This window comes from Lonchura striata, chromosome 3, assembly GCF_046129695.1.
Source record: "Lonchura striata isolate bLonStr1 chromosome 3, bLonStr1.mat, whole genome shotgun sequence".
Taxonomy (NCBI): domain Eukaryota; kingdom Metazoa; phylum Chordata; class Aves; order Passeriformes; family Estrildidae; genus Lonchura; species Lonchura striata.
Genome location: NC_134605.1, coordinates 101,212,145 through 101,236,741, shown reverse-complemented (window position 1 = coordinate 101,236,741; position 24,597 = coordinate 101,212,145). Strand labels below are relative to the sequence as shown.

Here is a 24,597-nt window from a genome sequence, read left to right as displayed (position 1 = left end):
TTATTTTTTATGTCTGGTAAGTCTTAGAATTGATTTTTATCTTCACTCTCTGTTACATTTGCATCATGATGTTGCCTGCCCCCACTCAGACATTGGACAAAATACCATCTGTAAAAGGATCATTCCCACAACTATCACCCCGGCTTATTTTTCCTCTGACCAAAGTTGTATTGATTTTTCAACTGCTGTCTTCCTGGCTAGCAGTTAATGATCACACTCAATGTACAGATAATAGAGATGCCAGTATCCTTGTAGGGGTTAGCTGTGATCACACAGAGCCATTCTGCAAAAGAACAAAAAAAATAATAACAGAGATCCCACAAGCATTGATCTACATAGACACATTTATTTATATGATAATGGAAACCTCACCCAGAAGGGGTAGATTAGTTCATAAATCAGATTTAAAGAATACCTTTTCAACATTTACATCTTCATTCAAAATATAGAGGGTTCATTTTTAAGATAAACTGCTTAGCAGTTACCTTTTTTTTTTACATGTAGTACACTATGATAACTTGTATGTTTAAAACTCCTAATACATTTACTATTTAGTAGGATAGAATATTGAATTCTCTGTTTTGTAAGATTTATTTTACATAAATTAAAGCTTTTTAAAATACGTAATATTTTCCAAGCTCCACATAGTCTGTCTTCAGTATTCAGTTTCTAACTGGAGTCTGCTTGAGGGCTTTATTTTCAGGAAACAGAAGTTTGACAATATTTGGAAAAAAAACCCAGTTTGACAGGTCTTCAGTGAAATATTGATAAGCTGAGGTACCACAAGTGACTATTCGTATTTGTAAAATGGAGCACTGTGAACAAAACTAATGAAAAACTCTTCCATGTTTTTGAGCTATTCAGTCTGGAGCTAGTTCATATAAGGATTGGAATAGTTAAAGAACACAAATTGAGTCTTCCTGCCAATATAGCAACTCTTTTAAACTTGAAAAGGTCTGTATTCCCTTTCCTTAGCATTTTTTGTTTCAGTAAAGCACACCTGATTTTTTTTTTAAGCCTATGAAGGCTGCTAACCAAACAGTTCCCTAAATATCAATAGGAATTTTATTTCTATCTCAAGGAAAAAGGAACTATATGACAGTCCACAGATGAACACAAAACAAATTATTTCTCTGACATTTTTGTTCCTACATTATTTCCTTTCTCATTATCTTGGACATTATTCTTAGGAAAGTCATTAAAAGTTCAAAGGTATGTATGAGATTAAGGCTTTCAGGAGAATGAAACTGAAGATCAGTTTTCAGTACTGAGAACTCTTGCAATATGCAAAAATTTGACATTTCTATTGCTCTTGGGGTACCTTATCAGCAGACAGTGAACTTTGGGTTCCTACAGATTAAAAAAAGTTACTAGCATGCTGTGAAATGGAAAAGCAAAAGATTATCCTCTTTATTCAGTGTACGTATGCAAGCTTCTAGCATGGCAAAATTTAAAGGGTATCATTTCTATAATTGGTGCTTCTAACTCAGAGAAGTTTTATCTGCAGGTTTCTATGTGTATACAAAGCACAAGTATAAAAGAACAGCACAAGATTTCTGCTGAATATGACTTTTCTTTTCAGAACCCTTTTTTTTCTACCAGTCTTTTTTTCCCTATTTCTTCAGGTTGAGAGATAAAGTAGGAAACTTCTACAGCCCTTAGCTAGAGCTAATGGGATCCAGGCAGAATTACTGCCAGGATGAATCTGCATATTAACTAACCCTTCGTGTAGGGGTCTAGCACCTGACACTCTTTTATATTGCCATAATTAAAATGAGTCGACGGGTCAATTAAAGCGAACTTTTCACTATTAATGACCTTTGATTACCCCTAACTGAAGAATCAATGGTATGAAGTCAGAGCAGGCTGGAAATACTAATCCAGAAAGCCTGCCAGGTAGGCTGACATATCATGTAATGAGGTCTGAGTCCAAAGTTAAAGTAGGCTCTGTCATATTAACAGTTGTATCATATAGTCTCTGATAAACATAAATAGGTCCTTGCATTCATCTAAGGTACTTCTGTCAGTGATGGCATACCTTAACATGCAATTTAAATTTCTTTAAAGAAGCTGCTGCTGATGCTTTGTCCAATGTTTTAATGACCAGCAATGTTATGGTGGTCCATTATCTGTTAGACTGGAATGAGCTATCATAGTAATACATTTACTTATTTACTTCATTAAAGTGTTTTTATTAAAGGGCTTTGGCTCGATAAAGGAGTAAATTCTCTTACTTCCCACAGCCTTAGGAAATGACAGAAATCTCTGGACAAGGATTTGGTTCCAATAGTCAATGATTTCTTGTCATGAGTTTGTACATGGAAAAGGGCCTCATACCATCCACACGTGGTTTGATGAAAATAAAAAATTTTGGATAGGTAAAATCCTATCATCCTCTATCCATTAAGTAAAGTTTGTAAAACAAGTTGGTGTAAGCCTAACTGCAGTCCAAATAACTCTGGTGAAAAATTACTAATTAATTCAATGGAGAGTGTCCAATCTGTATTAAGTGCTTTTCAAAGTCACACCTTTTAGCCTTTGAAATAAACTTTATCAATTCAAAGAAAGATGAAAAAAATCAAGAAATATCAATGCCAGCCTCTTCTTTACTTTAGAACAACTACACAACAGCAGTTGAGTATGTCTGAACAACACTACTAATTTCAGTGATATGATTCCAAATTATTGAACTGAGTGGAAGCATATTCATATTATGAAAAAAACCCCTTGTGGCACTATCCATTTAAAGATGCCAAAGAGAAAGATAGATGGATTCTTCATTGGATCATTCTTTTATTTATAAATACACAAGTAAGTAGCAGCATAGTTTATTCTAAAAGGGTACTTCATTATTGCCAAGTGTAGTGATTCTTGATATTTTTCCTCCAGTAAGTAGCAATATGTCAAACCCCACATATTTAACTCACTTCTCTTGATGTCAGATCATGGCATACTCTAAAGAACAAATATTTGAACAGTGCTAAAATCCTGTCAGCAAAGTCTTGGGTACCCATCTGTTACATAGATAATATACATACTGAAATGACTGACATTTGTTACCAATACTAACAAAATAGTCAAGACTTGTCATGTGTATATATGCATAACACACAGTATGCAAATCTGTATGTATATACAAATACATCTATTAGCTATGTGTCAATATGCATATAAATTTCTGCCTAAATATTTACAGTCAATTAGTATATTTTTCAGTCTTAGTTTTTATATTGCTTTCAGCTGACTGAAAGGGCATATGGAAACAATAGGAACATATGGAAGAAAAGATCTGTTTTAAGACCAGATTGTGGTATGTTTACTTATATTGAATAACATACAACGAATATTCCTTCTGTGGCATAAAATATTCTGTTGTGAAGAAGTGTCACAATACAGAAGATGGTATTTATTCACACTGCTAGATAATTTCCCTCTTATTCACCTGCAGTAGTGAAGGTGTCACATCGGAACTAAATTTGGAGTTGGATTGTTTCATTTATTTCCAAATTCTACTGCATGATAATTTTCCTGAATCACGGTTACTCTTATTTACATAAACTGGGAACAAGCTCTTACCTGTGCTGTATAGAGATTAACAAGAAGGCTTATTGAGGTTTCCCATTTATAAACATTATGCTGTTTAGTTTATCAGCTTAAAAATGGACTTTTCAAAATGGATTGCCAATGCCACACTGTATACAAATAGCATTTAAACTGTGAGAAATTATTTGCTTCTTAAGGCTAATGAGACACTGCATATTTTACTCACCCTATTTTGACTAGGCAGTAGCATGGATCTCCAAAGTGTGAATGGTTTAATGTGTGAGGGGTGCACAGCCACTCACCCCCTAGCACCTTGGAGAAGAGAAAGAATGGAATTTCAAGGTTAGCTCTCAGTATCCTCCTTGAACAGCCTGAAGTTTAACTGCAAATTCTTCCACTCTTTCCTGCTGTAGCCACAATGGTTCCAAATTCCACCTGAGTTCCTGTCAAAATAGCTGGAGATATTGGCTCTACAGCAATAAACTCCAGGTTTTTTATTTATGCCCAACACATCTACCCACACAGACACACGAGAAAAAGTCCAAGGGATGTTTGAGAAGCATTAACCCACTTTACCTAGGAAAATGACACTTTGCATAGATGATTGCTATATGTACAAGTAAGAAAATGTAATTAAGGCCCTTATGGTAGACATCACACACATGAGCCTTCCATTAAATTCCATAGGAGGAATTGTTGCTGAGGTCTTGATCCTGGCTAAGTCCTACTCCTTGATTTTACCCCAAAGTGAATGCCACACGAAGGAGAGAGATATTTTATTTTAGAAATCCTGATCTAGCAAACAGTTTTACATACATGCATTACCTGTGGAATCAGAAATGTCCTAAGGTTCCACAATTAGAATATGGAAAAAAACCCCAAATAACCATATTCTTAAACTGAATGGACTCTGCTAATGAAAGTTGTATCATTACTCTGGACATATCAACTTAAATACATTTCTGCTTGATGCAAGATATTTAAAATTAAGAAATGAAAGTGAGTATTGCTAGCTGCTCAATTATAAATCTTTTAACAAAAAAAAAAAATTAGCTTATTTCTCAAATGCAAATATGAATAAAATAACTGTTAACTTCAATGGATTTTCAATATTAAAAAATAGAACTTCACTGGGGATTCAGATTATTGAGACTGATAATAGTATTTTGCAAAAGAGAGAATTCTACAACCACTTTAGAAAATACAGCATTGGCAGTTTATATATGTATAGATTATATAATCTGGAAAAAATCTGTGGATATGCCCAGTAACAAGATTCTTAGTTCATTCCCTTTTTTCAGTCTAACATCTACACTACTCTCTTTTTGATTTACTAGCAGTTCAGTAAAGTATCTGTTCCCAGTCAGTATGCATTAATTTTCTTGACAATAAACTTGTAAAAAACTCTGACAGCTCAAACTAATATTGAGTCAGAAGATCCATGAACATAGAGCAGCTTCACATATTAAATTTGAACTCATCGGACAGAAAAGTTAAATATTTCATAATAATAAGGCAAGCAAATAAATTCCATACTTGCCATGGAAACACTGACACTCAAACTAACAGCAGCACTTGATCACACTCTACTCATGTAATGTTATATTTTAGGCCTTAATTCTGCAGTGAAACTCCCTCAGCACGGCAGCCCAATCATACCTCCTTAGGTATTTCTGGATTACTTCTTTGGCACTGGGACTTCTATCTTTCTCCTGGGTTAAAAAGCAGGAAGCAGAGTGTTTTCACACCATAAGCAGCAGCACACAGAATGTTTTAGCCACATCCAAGTATAATTATGGGCAGGATACTGTCCATACATACTCAAGTAGAAATCTTTCACAGATAATAACTATATCTTGCAATTAGCAGTAGCTTCCACAGACCTCTGCAGCAGCAGACAGAGGGTGGGGAGCTTGGCAAGCTGAGGCACCTGATCCCACAAGATGCTCTGTACGAGGCAGCATTGCATCAACTCCAGCAAACACAGCTGGAGTTACAGATGTTCAATACATCACATAAACAGGTCTATAAACTCTGGCAGTTTTGCACATTACTTACCTGAATATGAAAGACACTTACTCGAAATGAGGCAAGAGAACTAAGAATGTACACATTCTAGCACAGACCAAGGACCACTTCTTGTCACACCCCAAAGGCTATGCCTTGTTGCACCCTGCTTTTAACATGAAATCCACTATACAGATCAATAGCATTCTGCCATAAAAAGCATGCTATGAGGGTTTTGGTTTAGGTTGGGTTTGGTTTTTTTTTTTTTTTTCCATTTTCTACAACCACACTTGAAAGGAGAAAAAGAATCCTAAGAAAATGAAAACAAAGTCCTCTGGAGACATAAGATTATGATGGAGACAAAATCTGACAGTAGCAAAACCTATTTCGCTACCCATCCTTAGAGTCCTCTCCCAGTATGCACAGCCAATAAGCAGTAAACATTCTGGTCATGACAGGAAAACATTTCACAAAGGCTCTCTATGTTTCTAGAAGACATGAATTGAATTTTTTAATAAAATACTAAGTCTCAAAGCAATTCAAAGATTGCATTTCAAAAAGAGAATCATATCTAAGCAAAAAGAAATTCTATAGAACTGTTACTCAAATAGCTAACAGAAAGCCTGAAATGTGACATGGAAGAAAGACTGCAAAATATCTTGACATTACTGTCATATTACAAGTCAGAACTTCAAGAGCAATGAATGAGATGTAAATATTTACCCTAGGTAGCTAGACCAAAGAATGCAAACAGATTCCAGTGATAAAATACAATTTTTCAATATCTTTAGTGCTGGAAATGGAAATGTTAACTCTGCCAGGCCCATTGACCCTGAATGATGAATACAATCAATTACATTTTTACCTGTCAGTAATTCACATCATTGCCTTTCTTGCAGCTGACTGCTCTCTGTCTTCCAATTCTTGTTTCAAGGCACTAAACAACTTTTTATATCCACTTTTCATTCTATCTTTTTAACAGATTCCCTACTGCCATCTCCAGCTAACACTGCTTGTTTCAGAACTTGCCTGTTTTCTTCCTGTATTTTCTGTGTTGCCTGTGCCCATGATCTCCCATCTCAGAAAGGTGGCTCTTCTGGTCTCTGAAGTGTCATCTTAAATCTCAATCTCCCTCAAGCTCCACAAATTTTAACCACGTCCTAACAATCTGATGCAAAGTTCACTGGTCAGAAAGAGCCATTAACTTCAATGGGCTATGAATCAGGACCAGATTGCTGCCAGTAGCTCTGGACTGAAATCTAGCTAAAGAAAAATAACAAAAGAAACTGTATTGGTGCCCTTGTTGCTAATTACAGATGACTGCTGAACACAGTCATGTCAACACTATAGCCTTGGTTAATACTAGCTCTATTTCCAGTATATTTTCTCCAGTCCTTATGCAAAAGACTAAGGCCTTACATTGATGTACCTTTATTTCTACAAATTAAGAGTGATGCCAAAGGTCTCTGACAGAGCTTGAATAAATTAGCATACACTAGCTCCTATAATTTCTTTTATAAACTACAAAATACCATTCGACATCTAGCTGGGTAAGACAAGGAAAGTCATAATGTTTATGAACTGGGTTATTAAATAACTGCAAAAAAAATATCCACAGTTAAATAGGGTTTAGAGTGAAAGAATATTCAGAAAGCACAGTGAAAAGTTTAAATTTAGTATGTTTTGAATTCTCACTAGTGAGGGCATAAAATTCCGTTCTTTCAAGGAACCTCTGTCTAATCTCATTAATCTACCATCAATTTGAAGAAAATGCATTGCAGAAATCAAAAATAACCCTATAACCCTACTTTATTCTTCTTGCCTTCATTCATAAACATTCTGGTACTTATTCCCTCTTCATTTAATCCTCCCTGACTCTTGCAGCCTCAGGTTTCTAATGCATATTTTTTATAAGGGAAAAATCAAATTAATTGCTTTTGCCCACCTTTCCTTTTCCTATCAGTTTTTAATGTTTTGTAAGTGCCTTGTTGTAAAGCCAATGCCTTTCTGTAATCCCACAGTGCTCCCACCAAGTGGTACAGGGAAATCAGTTCTAACAGACAATTTAGGCAACCTAATGTACAACAATAAGATACATAAACGCTAGGTAGAAGATTCCGTTCATGTTATGGGGAAAGTTATCATCAGACAGCCACTATTGCCTACATAAAACTAAAATATTACACATTTATTAAAAAGTATGATGTGGTTTGAGGCTATTTCAACAGTATTTGACAGAAATTACAATTCACATTTTTACCCTATATTGTACTAAGCAAGGTATTTTAGGAAAAGTGATGAAAGTAACACTGCCTATTACCACATAATTTTGCCACATGTTAGCAAGGATGAGGCCAATTATGTGACCTTCAATGAAGAGGTGCAGTTTTGGGTGTACAGGTTTTTGACTGCTTTTTCTTAAAGATACTTATGCTAACACTTTTATTATAATGAAGTACACTCCACCCTCACATCTTCAGCTATAGCAGGCAAATGCTTTGTAGAAATGAAATTACTGTTGCAACAAGGTTGCTTATGACATTGTTTAATACAAAAAAAAAATAGTTGGGACACAGTACACTGATAGGGGGTGGAGTGTACCATATATATACAAAAGAGAGCTATTCTATCATCTGACATTGATGTGGGAAGAGAGAACAAAATCAAATGCATTTTCTTTCCAGCACTGAAACATGCAAAGAGAAAATTACAAGTTGTATGCAGCTCAGAATAATAAAAAGAAATTCCCCAGTATACTTGTTTGGATTTTTTAAAAATATATTTAATTCTCTGATCTTTCACTTAAAAACTTAGAATTAAGCAATGAGTGAACAGGATCTGAAACACAGACAAGGCATTGCTTACATCACATTAAAAGGCATCTTTTAAATGCTGCTGTGGCTTTCTAAATTTACACTGAACAGAATTTTTAGTTGCTGGGAATTTGAAATACAAGATGAACTTGTCCACATCTATTTCTTTAAGTGGAATTGTAAATATGCAATAAATTGCTGTTCCAAAGAGGCAACATGCAGAATTCAAAATTGTTTCTTGCAAGATTCTGTTGACCTGTCTATGAAGAGATATTGCAGCAGTGGTACAAAATCCATAGCTCAAGCATGAAATCCTAGTGTCTGGATATCTGACTATACTGTTCTCCAAAATACACCACTTCTTTAGAACCATTTAATTTAGTTTTAGGAAAACAGTTGCTCACCAACTTTTTTTTTTTTTTTTTTACAAACAAAAAAAAATGGCAGGGAGGGTAGGAGGAGGGAAGAGGTGGAAAGAGCTCATGCATTATGATGATATTTAGCAGAAAGCTGCAAACAGAAAGCAAAGGCAAATATTTTAAATGTGATAGATTTCAAGCAGAAATGTGAAAGTATTTTTTCCTAGTAAATAGCTTGGCAGAGTTGGTTGGGACAAAATTTGGGTTGCAGCTAGAGGCTGAAGCAGCAGCGTGGAGAAACAAAACAAACAGGCATTTACCCAACACCCCCTTTCTCTCCCAGTTAGCGAAGTATGACTGATGCTTTTGGTTGGCCACAAGGCAAATATTAGCTAGAATCTCATTTAGCTACATCAACATCCACAGTCCCAGATGCTTAAAACTTATCATGGATTAAAGCCATGAAATAAAAATTTAAAAAGAAATTTCAATTTGAAATTTTATTGGCATGTTGCTAGAATGATCAACATCGATTGACAGGAGAGACTTTGTCCACATACTCTGAGAACAGCCTTCCTGCACCTCCCCCCTCTTTTCTTCCTCTCTCGCTCTTTCGGCATTAATGCTATTAAAAGCCAAACAAAATACTGGCTATGGGTGTAAAGAATGCTGGTTTTTTTTGGAATGTTGCCATGGATCCTGCTTCCAGTCGCGTCCCACGGAAGGAGGGTGCAGCCTCCTGACTCTACGGCAGGCTGGTCTCCCCGGGCAGGGCAGAAGGAAGATAACCACGTACTCCTGCTCCTCCCTATTCTTTCCCATCCACTATAGCCAGGTCCTTGATCACCCTCAGTTTGCCACTGGCATCGATCCTGCGCTTCTCGCGTATTAGATCCTCCAGGCTGTGGAACCTCACCGTATGCACCTTGTTCTCTGCCAAGTGGATTTTGAGATAGTACTGCTGCTGGTGCTGGGTGCCAGCAGCCGCCTGCAGCTCCCCCCCGGCTTTGAACTCCCGTTTCCCGAAGCGGCACCAGGCGGCGAAGCTCTCGGAGTTAGTCCAGCAGATCTCGTCGCTTTTTAAGCCCAGGTGCCCGCAGGCGTTCTGCACCACCAGCTCCGCCACCAGCGGGCGGAATCGGTACCAGCTATTCACCACCCGGCCCACGTTGCCCGCGGCCGCCTCGTACAAGCTGTCCTGGCGGATCTGCCCCTGGTGCAGGTGGATGATCTGCCCGCCGCCCACGTACACGGCCCAGTGCGGCGGCGGGTGCTCCGACGGCCCCAGGTAGAGCAGCTCCAGCAGGTCCCCCGGCTTGCAGAGGGCTGGCAGGGCTGACACCGAGTAGACGCTGAGGTCCCCAGCCTGGGGGCCGCTGCTGACCTTGGAGAAGATGCATTCCTGGCCGCGGAAAGCGGAGAACTGAGTCTCGTTCAGCACCAGCTGGTGGTGGAGGTGGTGGGTGGGCGTCTCCTGCCCAGGGCTGCCGGAGCCCTTCACGCCGTACTTGTCTGGCTGGCCTCGCTCGTCCAGGTCCTCCTCCTCATCCGAAAAGAAGTAAGCCACCCCGACGCGCAGCTCGTCCTTCTCGATCCCCGAGGGGTCCCCGGTCGGCAGCTCGCTATAATTCAGGTGGGTGATGCGATCCAGTTGATTTCCCATCAATGACAGGGCGAGGCGAGGGCAGAAATCGCCGGATCTAAAGGAGGGTGGGGTGGGAAGACACAGAGAAGAACAAGAGATGGGAAGGAGAGTGCACGCAGAGGGAAGGAAAGAAAGAACGAAAGGAAAAAAAAACAAATCAAGGCACATACAAAAGATTTCAGATATTCCGCCCTAAGCCCCCATCCCTCCCTAACTCCTTCCCTCTCCTTCGTACCAGGGAGAAACTCCCACTGCGGACCCTTCCCCCTACCCCTGGAGTGCAGGGCAGGGCAGAGCCTCGACTCAGGAGCGCCGGCTCCGAGCGCCGGGAGAGGAGCCTCCCCGCCGTCCGCCGCCTCCGCGCTGGGGGGACGGAGTTGTACCGGGAGTCTCCGCTCTGCGAGGGGAGAGGGCTCCGGGGGCTCGGGGAGGCTCCGGCCGGCGGGTCCCGATCCCTCCCTCCAGCGGTGCGCAGCCGAGCCGCGCCGGGCAGCGCTGCGTGCGGGGAGGCGGCTGGAGGAGCGCCCGGCCCCGGAGCTGCCAGCCCGGCCCGCCCAGTGCCCGCAGCCCGGCCGGGACCCCGCAAGGCACAGGCAAAAAAACAGGCGATCGGCATCCCCTGCCCGAAGGGTCCCTTCCGTCCCCTTCCGTACCCGTGGTCGCCCAGCGCCAGAACCCCCCCAAACTCCTTTAAAGTCGTCCTGTCCCCATGGGCGCCGCAGAGGAAGCGCCACCCGAGCCCGCCGCCGCCACCCGGCTGCTCCGCCCGCGCCGCTCTGGGCTGCCCGGCCCCTCCGGCGAGGATAAGTAGCGGCGGCGCCGCTCCCGAGCCCGCCCCGGCCGCGCTCATTGGCCGCGCCCGCCGGCGGCGGGGCCGAGCCGCGGCTCTGCCCGCCCGGGCTCCGCTGCCGCCGCCGAAACGCCGGGCCCGCACCCCTCGGCTGTTCCCACCGGCCCCCGGGCTGCTCCCGCTGAGCCCGCATCCCCGAGCTGCTCCCTCTGAGCCCCGACCTCCGGGCTGCTCCCGCCGAGCCCCGACCCCCGCGCTGCTCCCGCCGAGCCCCAACCCCCGCGCTGCTCCCACCGAGCCCGCATCCCTGAGCTGCTCCCGCCGAGCCCCGACCCCCGCGCTGCTCCGGCCGGCCCCGGGGCTGCCGCAGCGGGGCGTCCCTGGGAAAGGGGCTTGGAGGTCGTTCCCACCGCGTGAAGCCGCTGCCAAGCTACCCCTGCACCCGACAGTAGTAAAAAAGAAAGAAAATAAAAAAATAAATTCTATCAAACGAACCTGCCCAGGAAGGACGCAAGAGTTGCTCTGTCCATCAAAGTGGGTGCCGCTCACCTCACTTCAGGAACCTGAAGTTGTACCTGTGCGGTCTGAACTGGTATCCTGGGCTTCCTTTTGCTGAGGAGAGACAGGCATTTGCAGAAGGCTGTTCCTTTCACCTTTTGCACCTCCTATTTTAGGACGGCATGAAGTGCCTTAAGGAGATGCCTGTCCCTTGCCGTTGCCTAGATTATAAATTGGAATGCTTGATATTTGGCAGTAGGTAAGATGACCGTCTTTCCACATCTGGACAAAGTAGCAGTTGTGAGTTGTCCTCAGACGTAACTAGAAAACATGCTATGGCTTGTCTTAAATAAAAAAAATGAGACTGGCAGTAGCAGTCGTTTTCTTCAAAAAATGTATGAAATCTAAAAATCTGTCATCTGTAGTAGCTACTAACAATACATACTTTTACACCTAATTTTGCACATTATGGAAATGGAACTTGGAAATTATTTGTTCATTTGACCACTCTTCCCCCTGTGAGGCTGTGTCAATGGTGGGATTGTAACCTGGTCCTTTTGTTTTCTTAGTCCTTTTACATAACCATATGAATTTCTGAGCAGTGTGAATTTAAATATTTAAGACACATCATGAAAAACATCTAATGACATTCTTTGGTTCAGATGTGAGTCATATTAAAGTACCATTTTTAACTGGAAGTAAATCTACTCATTTCTTTGCAGTGAAAATGGTTTTGTCATCTAGCCATAAGTGTTTTTGCTTTCAATGTTTATGGATAATATCTCTCTTTGCTGCTGTCCTTTTCCCAGTTAGTCTTCAGGTTCAGTTAGCTGAGAACAATAATGCCATCACTTTATTCTCATTATAGAGAGACGTACATCCTTAAAAATAGTGAATTTCAGCTTTTTGAGGCTCAAGCTGTATACCTATGTTCATATGGATCAAATGCTGAATCTCTTAGATAAATGTGTTTACTTTGAATAATCCTTTACTTTTTCCATTTAAATATTGATATAGCTGTCTTTCTAGAATGGCATTTTTTTGTTCTCATTATTTTTTTTAATATATGCAAAGGCATCACATCATAAATGGAGGAGAGAAAAAAAGTTGTGTATGGTGAAATTCAAAGACTGACATCAGTTATTTTTTCATTGTGGCAGTTATACTAATCTATTTATAATTACAGACTTCCCATGTCTCATAAACTCAGGGGTTACAGCCTGAGACTCACAGGAATTAAGCTGATTTGTAGCAGTTAAGGATGCAACATTCATGGTCTGTAGAATCAAAAAGATAATTTGAAAAAAAAAGTTTAAAAATAAAGATTGTTTTCTAATATATGCTTTTTAAAGTGTCAGAGGACTAAACATAACAGGTGGACGTTATTTATCTCTAGAATGATGTAAATACTTTTCTAATGATTGTCAGAAATTATATGTACTTTTACAGCATGACCTTCACCAACTGCAACATTTTAAATTAAATTATGAGAACACTCTAATAGGTTTAGAGCTAAGGCTGTAAAACAGTGTTTAAATATTTTGAGTTTTTTAGTAACTGTTAATGTGCTTCATTTTTAAAGCCAGTCCAAGTTGAAAGCCATTTTCCGTAGACCTTGATCGACAGTTTTCTGTTTTCTAAACACTTCACATTTTTTCCGTTTAAAGTCTGCATCTTTTTAGGTTGCACTCGCACAATTCACACTTCCCACGTTTGCCAATCATCAAGGCTATGTGGAGTAATTTTTAGCTAGTTCTAAACAAACAAAACATTATTTCATCCTTTCCATGCAAAACAGTGGAGAACAGACAGCTTCAGCAACCTGCAGGTGCAGAAGGATTGAGTCTGGGTATAGGAAAGGCTCTGCCCTTCAAAATAGGAGGAGTATCTTCTGACAGATTTTAACCATTTTTGTGGCAATCCCCTGTGGTTTTGCAAGTCTGCTCAATGAGAGTATTCTGTCTCTTGTTGAAGCACTTACAATCCCTTACAATTCACCTCTCTTCATGACCTCTATTCAACACACTCCCAGCACCCATTTTTTTGTTTCATTTCTGTTCTCATCTCTGTACACTGTCTCATCAGAGCTTTGTGCTCTACCACTATCCCTCAGGAAGAAATTTTCCCTCAGTTTCTCTTCAGTCAGAGTTTTATGATAGTGTCAAGAAGTTGATTTACAAAAAACTCTAATCAACCAACAAACCCCAGACTTTTATATAACTGTGATTAAAAGGATACTGCTGGAGATCCCTCTTTTGTCTGAGCTAATTTGATTAATGAATTTATTATCTGCTTTAGATGTTTAACTTCTGAGTGCTTCTTTAGTGAAGCAGTGAGCGCAGGCTTGGCTGCTCTTAGATGGTGGCACTGGCAGTACAGCACCATTCTGTTCACACTTCATTGACCAGCTTCAGCCTCATTAACTGGGGTCATAATCTCTCCTTACACCAGGATGTGGGAATTTACAATATTACTAGAAATAAACCTTATAATATCATCATCTCTGGCTCTGACCTGGCCTACTCTGAGAGTGAATTTATATTTTTCCATTGCTATTTTTTCTTTTTGTGCCTTTTCCCATACTTGGCATTTTGTAACTGTTGCATTTATATTTAATTTAATACAGTGAAAACCCTTAAAATATGTGGCAAAATAGATAATCAGTAGCTCATTTTTTAAACCTTATTTTTTAAATGTTCTTTTCATCCTGCCCTGAGCTGAGCGTTGGAGCCTTGGACCCCTGTTGCTAAATGTGGAGCTGAAACCACTGTTGATTTTAATGAGTGGAGAACATTTGTGCAGAAAAATTTAGGAACGCATGTTTCAAAAAACAACCAGAGATAAAAAAATTGATGATAAGGGTGGAAACTTTCCTATCTGTTATGAACTTTAGATTGTAGAAATCTGTCCATTTCAATCTTGTTAACATTGAATCTCAGAGGCCCAGAAGCTCTTATCTATTTCAGGAACTCTACATTTGGTAGAAACTAAATACAGTTTCTACATCTAACTAGTCTGGGAGAGTGCTGAGGTTTTGGATAGGCTGAGGGAGCTGGGCCAGTCCTGCCTCGGGATTACTGAGGGAGACCTCATCAGTGTCTGTCAGTATCTGAAGGGAGAATGTCAAGAGGATGGACCAGGCTCTTCTTGGTGGTGCCAGGCAATAGGACAAGAGGCAAGGGCAGAAACTGGTGCACAGGAAGTTCTACCTGAACATGAGGAAGAAATTATTTACTGTGCAGGTGGGCAGACACTGGAACAGAGAGGCTGTGGAGTCTCCCTTACCTGAGATATTCAAGAACTGTCTGGACACAATCCTGTGCTTTGTGCTCTGGGATGACCCTGCTTGAGCCGGGTGGTTGGACCAGATGACCTGCTGTGGTCCTTTCCAGACTTTGGCTCTTCGGCCTTGGACAGCTTTTGCCATTTTTATGCAGTGATGGTGAAATATAAAATGTGAAAACTCAAGAAGATAGTTGTGGTCACACTTTTTCTTTTGCCTCTTTTCTGCTCTTCTGCTGGCTTCTGGTAACTTCACGATTCTTGCATTCACAGGGTCACTGGTAAGTAAAATTGTACAGGACAATTTTGGCCCTGAAATTTTGGCCCTGAGGTACAGCATAACCATATATTATTAATTGTCCATTTAAATGTTCTAAACTCCAAAACCAAATAACTGCATCCAAACTACCTCTTAGGAATTATTCCTAATCCATTTTAATCTCTAAAATATATGGAAAAATAGTATCTGACATTTGCCAAAGCTTTTCAAAAGGCCGTGCTACCAATTAATTGTATGAATAATACTAATTGTATGAATTACACAGGCTGGGCCTCTGTAGTCAACTGCTTGGACTCTACCCAGCTCCTTTTAACACCTATAAGGACTCCAGATCTAATTTCTGATCACGTGATACCACTAAAAAGATATTGCAGTAGGAAAGATTTTGGGGAGGAATGGGAAGAAATACCTTAAAGTGTTCATCTTTGGAAAGTTGTTATGTAGACAATCCCAAATGGGGTAGTCACTTTTAAGTTCTCAGAGAGCAGCAGGTCAGGGTGCTGGGCAGGAGCAGGGTTTGGAGAGCTGGAGTTGCACCCAGGTGCAGCCTCCCAGTGCCCTGGCAAGAGCAGAAGAGCAGGAGTGCTGGACTGGGGCCAAGCTGAGGGAGGTCAGGGAGGGCATGCAAGGCCATCCCAACTCAGCAGCCTGGTCCAAGCATGGGCCAGAGCTCTGATGCAGCTCCTAAGTCAGGGCTTGAGGCCCCATCCTAGCTCCTCAAAACTCTTTCTCATTAAGTTTACTTTTCTTCTGGACATCTTATCCAAGGTTCATCTTGTCAGACCTGATCTTAAACAGAAAATAGCAAACCCCGAGGAAGTGATGGAAGAGTTTGTAGATCTTGCACTCTGATCCCTGACAGTAGCATCATATTCATTCTTTAGAGTATGAAAGAAAAATAGCTGACGGACTAGATTTTCATTTAGATGTCTGTGTCTGTACACTAAATGGAAAATGAACTGAATTCATAGGGTTTTTTTTTTCAAGGGGGAGGATGTTATAGCTTAAATTACTACTATAAGCAAAGAAGCCTTCTTCATGATTATAGCAATATCCTTTATGAACTTTTGAAGAATTGGATATTGATGATCATGAAGTTAGATCAATTAACAGTGAATTTAATTTCTTGATCCTTCTATTTCCTGGATTATGTCTTCTTCAAGGTTATTTTGAGTGTTTCAGAATGTCACCATTTTCATATATAGACAGAAGAAAATAAACAAAAAACCACCAAAAACATCAAAACCCCTTAAGCAGACATGACCACAGTCAAATAAGGAGAATTCACTTACTCATAGTGAATAGCTCACTTATTCACTTAATCACCCCTTGACTGAATATTACACTTAGGCAAAGCTTTTTTTTTAAATTTTATTTTGTTTTTGTTTTTTTTTGTTTGTTTGTTTTTTGTTTGAAAATGTAGTCTTAAAGTTCATACTATTTCCATATTTTTTTTTGTGTGTTATGAAATAATATAAAATATAGTCTAGCCTTGTGATTGTAGACACAGAAGCAGTGGCTATGTGGTTGAAAGGTCTTGGTAAAGCAAGCTTGATCTTAAATTTGCTAGTTTAATCATATATAGCTCCAGGTAGATTCCATATAAGAGAATTTTTATTCTCTTGTTTTTATTTCATTTTTATTTAGCCCATTTTGTCTTGGGGTTTATTGGCTGGTTGTTTTGGGATTTTTTTTTCAGTAAAGACAGTTTCATATTATGTTTAATGATGAGTAATAGGATTCCAATTGATTGCAAACTTTCACCCCAGCTACTTACTTCCTCAACCTCTTTCATAGCTTATTCTGTGAGCTTGAACCCACAGCATTGCTATAACACATCTGCCAGAGGAAAACATCTTTTTTAAAGGTGTTGGCACTCCAGAGATGGTGCTCCGAAACTTAAACAGTCATGAATATTGTTCCCTTCTGAATAGAGGATTTTGACATGGCTTTAATAAAGGTGGTTACATTGTTCATTCTGTAAAATGAGAATAATAATAATGGCAGTCTACTAGGAAAATTTCCAGTTTCCTCTTGGTCGTGCTACAAATAAAACTAAAATAAAAATGGCATTGTAATGTTTGTACAGGGAAAAAATATATCCAGAAAGTAGTAAAACCTCAAAAAATAAGCTGCTAGAAAAAAAAATTCAAAAGGACTTGTAATTGTCTTCTAATGCAATCTTGTTAGGTGGGCTACTATCACATGGCAGATCAATGTTTTGATTTCTTTCTTCAATTAGTATTTTGCAACTGAAAACAGGGTTTCCTAAATCAGTTTTAAAGACTGGAAACCTTTTCAGAAATATCAGACCATAAGGAATAAAGTAGTGATTCTTCACAAAAATTACATTTTAAGTGTATGAATCTCCACTGATGTGTTAACTTTGTCCCTAAATGGCTTAAGAAGAAAGAGATAATAAATATTTCCAAGTGCATACTGGTTAGTTAATTATGATTATCTTATTATTAGCTTTTTCCAAAACTACTAAAAGAAAAAAGGCAAAATGTTTTCTTAAGTATGACATGACATTTTCTTGCATTTCCCCTTTAAAACTAGAGAGATTGTCCACTATACTTTAATTTCTTTTTTTTTTTTTTTAATTGTAAAGCTGTACGCAAGCTAATATCTGCCTGCTTCTATTATAACAGGGTTACTTGCTTGACTTTTTCCATTTTCATATGTGCTTTGGGATCCTTTATTTAGTCATTGCTCTGTAACTGCATTCTATTATAATTTCACTCATTTTTAATAATACGTATGATATTTCTGCTGCCCTGAAGGACTCCCAGGAAAATTAAATGTTGAAATAAAATGAGCATCAAATGCTTATTTCTATTAGGCTAGTTAATATTTTATAAAATGCATTTTATCTGTGGGTCTTTCAATACCTGAAGTCAAAAATGACTTTCTAAATATTATAAACAGTAACAAATACCCTTTGACTGAATAGCAAAGCAGAAATTCAATCTGTGTGACACTTGCTATTCATAAACATTTTGAGCTTCACTCTCATGGTTTATGCTGCTAGCTGAACCCTTTTGACTGAGTTACAGAACTAGATTCAGTAAGGGAATCATACTTTGCTATATATGAAAACCTTTTGAAGGGAGCTTCTATTTTTCTTTTTCAAATACAGAGCCCAGTCCTGGAGACCTAAATCATTCAAGTTGCATATCAATTTCGGGGCCAGACCAGCATCATCCTGCCTCCAACAAGAAAAGGCTGTCAGAGATACAAGCACACAGTTTTCTTTGAATCCAGTGAGATTTCTGTCTGCATTCAAAGAAAGAATATAGCTGTAGATGCTTAGGAATGACAAATACATACAGTTAGAATTCAATTTACTAATGTATATAAGTACTGAATAAAGTCACTGAGATTGCATGGTGATGCCATTAAAAATAAGTTTCTGCTCAACAAAAATTGAGTAGCCCAAATTTGTAATTTTAATACTATTTCCAGTAGTAATTTCCAAGCAACATTTTCCCAGTCTCCAAAAATCTTGGTCCATTGGCTCGTGTCTATTCATGTATATAATTCTTTCACCTAAAAGTCTGTCTCAGCTAATTGGCTCACAGGTTAACCCTGTTATCTTCATACTGTTTTTGCTGATTGTGTGCATCCAAAACTATTGTTTACAGAAGCATTTTTTAGAGTTGTAGCATATTAAACTGTAACCAACTACTTTATGTATAATACATAAATGAGTGTAGACTACAGCTCATTTTACTTAGCTGTGTTGTTCCTTCAATAATAATGGAAGAAAAAAAGACATGAAAAATTTATGTTTATCCCTAAGTTTAGAAGATGCAGCATGATTTGAACATGATCTGGACAAATTGCACAAGATATGACAGTCTTAACTTAACTTCTTCCTTCCCCCTTTAAAAAAAGCAAAAATTAATTTGATTTCAGTAGAGAAAAAATATGGCTGAAAGAAAAGAATATCTGACTTGAGACAAGATTGGTTTTGTAGCAGTCTGTTTTACTCTTAGCTGTGGTAAAAAGTCTTTTAGTGACCCTGGTCACATCACTGAGTTTTAGGCTGGTGCCATCAATTATTATTTCAAGTACTAGAAGCACTTTTCTGTTTAAAACATGGGCATATTATTCATCTTAGGTGTCAGAATTCTGGGTTTAGTTCCTTATGTAGCCACAGTGGTTTAAAATGCTGTCATTCAGTTTATGTAGCCACAGTGGTTTAAAACTCTGTCATTCAGTTTAAGTGTGTACATATTAGTTAAGACACACTGCAGGCTATCTAGCTATTCTCCCGTTACCATGTTGTAACTGCCCTTGTTGAGAAAATATTCAAAGAAACATGAACAAAACATTTAACTTAGACTATACATGAAGGCAAAGGAACCTGGATTCCTATTTCTATTCCCATAGTTCAAAGACTATTTAATGGAAATAGCCTTAAGATAAGAATGTTCATTCAAAAATAGGTGCTTCGATCTTTCCTACAAAACAGAAAAAATAACTGTATCCTGTCATCACAGGCCTCCAGCCAGGTAGTAATTAGCATTGACTCCATGATTCACAGAAGGCTGATCAATCACTTTATTATCCTATACTTATTAAGGAACCCATTGTGTTTATAGACAGTTATGATACAGGTGAACCTAACTGGACCTCCAGTCCAAACACCATCACCATTGGCCAATTAAGAAACCATCCTTTGGTAAACAAATCTCCATAACACATTCCACATGTTCACAACAGGAGGTGCAGCAAGTGAATATAAGAATTGTTTATAATTCTTTTCTCTGATCTTCTCACAGCTTTTCCCAGGAGAATACCTGAGAAAGTTACGTGTTGCTCTCTGCGACCAGAGAGCTGCTGCCACAGTATCCTGCTTTTCTGGTGTCATGGTTTCAGATTTTAGTGCTCATTATGGATTGGGTGGCCAAATGCATCACAATTTGTGGCAGGCATGTTTTAAAACTTCGTAGTTTCACACTGTGCTCAGGCCCGAGGTGGATGGTTGGTGTTGCAGAGCACAGCACAGAGGAGGATCCCTGGGGATTTAGCAGGAGTTCACAGCAGGCTCCTGTTGATAGGTGCTGTGTTGCTTACATTCAGAAAACTTCAGGCATGGCTCTAATGAGAAGCACTAACCTCTTGTAAACTCAAATCTACAGTCTCTCCTGGGTTTAAGTACCTCCAAGTTTAGGCGGCAGCTGTTGCTTTGCTTTTCAGATTACAGTTTCTGCCTAAACATCTCCATTTTTTCCAAATCCTTATTTAGATGTTTAAATCCGTTATTGGCTCTATCCCTTAATCTCTGTTCTGCTTACCTTCTCCTATGTAAATGGAATATCCATGCTTCTTTTGCCTCACAGAAGGTATTCTGTGTTGCCTGATAGCAATAGGGGAGGTATAAGTGAAATACAACAAACATGGGATATGGGGGTACTGTCAGATGCGAGAAAACTTCTGTAATATAACCGCATACTCATTTAATTTCACTTTCCTGATTCTTAGACCATCATTGATGTTTTATATACAGTGCTATAAGAATGATATTATTTTGGATATCATCAAGTTTGTTGGGTAATAATCCACAATAGAAATGAAATTCTGTGTGTGAAAGTGTGGCCCATGCAGCCTCTGTGCTGTGTTGGCAGAGTATGAGGGGATTGCTAATGATAAAAGGCCTTTGAAGACTTTGATCCCTGGGATAAGCTTGTAGGGATTGTTGTTCTGTGGCCATTTCACGGGGAGATAATCACCTGAGGCTGAGATGGTAACACATGTCCAGAATACGGTGAAATTCACAATTATACAGCCCTGATATGGCCAGTGAGTCTTTTAGCTCAGTTAAAAAAAAAAAAAAATACAAGACAATTCATAAGCTCTGAAGTTTTCCAAACTTTACCAGACATTAAACCTCTCCCCCACCCCCAAAAAAAAAAAAAATAACCTATGAAACTGTAATTTTCTATTAAGTCAATGTTTTTGACCCGAAGAATGGGATTTTTTTAAACATGCATTTTTATTGGAAAAATGAGATAATTATATATGAAGCATAAGTAGAAAGTAAAATTTTCTTTTAAAATATGTTTTTTTTTCCTAATTAATTATAATGACTAAATGCTAATGTCAAAACAATATATTTAGAATCTGCAAAATTCTGAATATTTTTGAACTGAAAACTTTTGCTGAATTTAACTTGGACTTGAAAAAATGTTTTGTACGACTGAGTAATATATTTCTTTGTTCACAGATTATTTGCCAGAAGAAAAAAAAAGTATCTGTTTTAAAGAAAACATCCTGACAGCAGCATGTGAGCTGGGTTTACAACTGGAGTCATACTGGAGTCCACTATTGGACACAAGAATACTTTTCCAGACCAGAAGCAGAGATTTCTTTGCAACCCCACAGATACCTGTGCAGGGAAACTGGGCTTTGATACCTACCCACAGCAAATATGATTAAGACTTATTATGTGTCTAGTTGAGGATTAGAGATAAATGAAGTTAATAAAGAGGAAAGAGTCTGAAAAGATCCAACTGTAATAAGTTGAACTGAAAATGGTGTAAATCACAGATGTTCATCTCAGCTTTAACTGGGCCCCTGATTCTTAGTGCATAATTTATTAGACACATTATTTCTTTCTTGTCTTTTTCCCCCCTTCTGTTCACAAATAGCTTATGAGAAAATATCTACTTTATGAAATATATAATTGAGCAAAATTGTTTTGTTGAATAATTTTCATTAACAGATGTTGTGTCTTGTTTTCATATTCACTTTCTGGATTATTACTTGTGCTCATGAGCAAAGGCTTGAAAAAGTACTTATAGTATGGAAATGTTTCTGGCACATAATTCAAACTCCTAAGTCCTCTTTATAAGTGAAATAGTGAGAATTTTCATGGTACCAGGGTAACATCCCATCAGAACAAGATAGCTGGAAGAAACCAAATCGCATCCAAAGGAGAGATAAACCCCTACATTTTTTAAACAAAAATTTTTAACCCTTCATAAAAAAAAATATATAGAGAGAGCAATGCAATCCAGTGCTTAATGTACTTTATGGAACAGGCTAATTAATTTATTTCCATATAGTCCACTTTAGTATATTCATTATGTAATCTGCACCATTTGTGAGCAATATCTCTGTGAGTATTAGTCAATCACAGTCTTTCAAAGGTCTTTAGAATTACAGAGTCCATAATCTCCCAGAAAATCTATTTCAGCACTTCACTATTCTTACCATTATATTACTGCTTTCTAATATTCTAGTCCTAATTTTGAACATCATTGCAGTCTAAACACAACATTTCTTGTTCTATCTCTTAGGTCATGGAAAATAATTTATTTCTTCTCTCCTACTTGCAACCTTTTATATATTTGAAAAATTTCTGCTTTTCAGTTTTTTGTTTTTTTCCTAGGTTAAAGAATCATAATTCATTAATGTTTTTCTTTCTTTCCAGTTATATTTTCTAGAATCCCAGTTGTTCATCCTATTCCACTGAGCTCTCTTCAATTTTAAATCTTTCACAAACTGTGGTGTTCAAAATTGGAAAAAGAAACCCAGCTGAGGCTTGAACAGAGCAGAGTAGAACAGAAGAATTGTTTATAGGCTGTCTGGCTATTTCTAACTTTTATTATGGTCTATGCCTTTTTGCATCAGAGTGGCACTGTTAATTCACATTTAGATTGTCACCCAACTAAACCTTTTCCTATGAAACTGTTGCATTATCTGGTAATTCCCCACATTTCTGTTTCTGACCTTAAAATTTTGAAAATTATGAATCTTGTGAATTGCTGCAACTTATTCTCCTGGTGATTATGTTCAGAAATTCTTTCATCTTAGCAGAACTCTGTATCAGTAAGTCTCTTCTTGACAGAAACGTCCTTCTATAAAAACTGAAAGACCCTGAAGAGATCTTAAACTCTACAGAGGGAGATTAAATAAGATTTAAGTAATAGATGGTCCACTACAAAGGAAAAATTTACTTGCCATAGCTGATGTCGAGTAGTTAGAAGTCATTGAATCTTTCTCCAGGTAAAATCTATTTTTGGAAATGGAATGAAAAATGAGTTTTGAACATAAGAGTGGACTATGGAAATTATTAGTAATGTCTGTTCAGCTGTGTTTTTATTCCTAGACAATTCTGATTTCCTGAATTACACCATCTGGGGGGACTAAGATCTAGCTGAAGTTGTTTGGGTTTTTGGTGGTTTTTTTATTTGTTTGTCTTTGTGGTTTTTTTTTTGTTTGTTTGTTTTCTGTTCTAGACTCACAGAAGTGGTAGCTGGAAGGGGTATGTGGTGGTCCATATAAGGCACCTCCTGTTCTAAGTGAGGCTAATGCCTGGACTGGTGTCAGATGTGGCTTTTTCTAACCTTGTCTTAGAAAGGATGATGATTTCACCACTTTATAGACTGCTTCAGTGCTCTGCTATCTCTACAGCCACTTGCTATAGCTGCTTCTTATTAAATTGTCTATCATTCAAAATATTTGGTCAGATCATGTTTCCAGTGGCACTTCTTCAGGAGGTAGGCTGCTTTTGGGCTGTGGCTTAGCATCTTTTTTTTTCCAGACTAACACTTACATGTTTCTCCATTTAGTATGCCATATACTTAGGCTCCTGAATAGTTTTTTTTGCTTTCAGACAGACTCTCTAGTTTCCTGACACTCCTTTTGAGCTGTGGAGCCAAAAACTGGACATGTCACTCCAGGCACAGCCTTGTCAATGCCGTGTTGAGTGACACGTTAAGTACTGGCCTCACTTGTAGTGTAGCCCAATATGTGCTTTGCCTTATTCATGTTGGTGATGCAATTCTACTCATATTCAGCTTGATAATTACTGTAGCCCCCGTGTTCTTTTGGTCAGGTGCCACTCAGCCAGCTCTGCTTCATGAGGTCATTCTACCCCACATGCAGAATATAAACCTTCTCCCTCCTGAGTTTCACAAACCTTCTGTCGACCCAGTCTTCACTTTTCTCAAGTCCCTAGAGCTGAATCACATCATGTGTCAGTTTTTCAGCAAATTTTCTGAGGGAACATTCTGCTTCATCATCCAGGAGGAAATATTGGACTGCTTTCCAGTCCTACAGTATTTGTTTCATTACCAACTGTTACACCTCAAGGCATTGAATATTGCCTTGGAATACAGTGCTGCAGCCACTTTTCAGCCCAGTTAAAAGACTGTTTATCCCACCACAGTTTCTTAGCCACAAGAATGTGGGGAAAGCATTGTCAAAAGCCTTAGTGGAGTAAAAGTTACAGGAACTGTTACCATTTACCTTCCCAGTCCATCATTTTGTCATAGAAGGCAACCATGTTGGCCAGGTAGGATTTGCCCTTGTAAATTTGTGCTGGTCTTGGTTGCCTCTTGTCTTTTGCACACTCATAAAAGAATGAT

The 24,597-nt window shown here is 38.8% G+C and overlaps 1 protein-coding gene and 1 long non-coding RNA gene across 3 annotated transcripts; one reads left to right on the top strand and one right to left on the bottom strand.

Moving 5' to 3' along the window:
* Nucleotides 1-330: 330 nt before the first annotated feature.
* LRATD1 (LRAT domain containing 1) lies at nt 331-11,132 on the bottom strand. 2 transcript variants are annotated; one of them, XM_021525381.3, is made up of 2 exons: nt 11,021-11,132; nt 331-10,422 (listed from the first exon to the last, which is right to left on the bottom strand). In XM_021525381.3, exon 2 carries the CDS (start codon nt 10,383-10,385, stop codon nt 9,531-9,533), a length of 855 nt encoding a protein of 284 aa, XP_021381056.1. In that variant the 5' UTR covers nt 10,386-10,422; nt 11,021-11,132; the 3' UTR covers nt 331-9,530. The 2 variants fall into 2 exon arrangements, with proteins under 2 accessions (XP_021381056.1, XP_021381057.1); XM_021525382.3 differs by lacking the exon at nt 11,021-11,132 and adding an exon at nt 10,603-10,647.
* LOC144246079 (uncharacterized) lies at nt 10,244-21,918 on the top strand. Its single transcript, XR_013339763.1, has 2 exons — nt 10,244-10,355; nt 21,450-21,918. It is a non-coding gene; the product is annotated as an uncharacterized LOC144246079 (long non-coding RNA).
* The last annotated feature ends 2,679 nt before the right edge of the window (nt 21,919-24,597 follow it).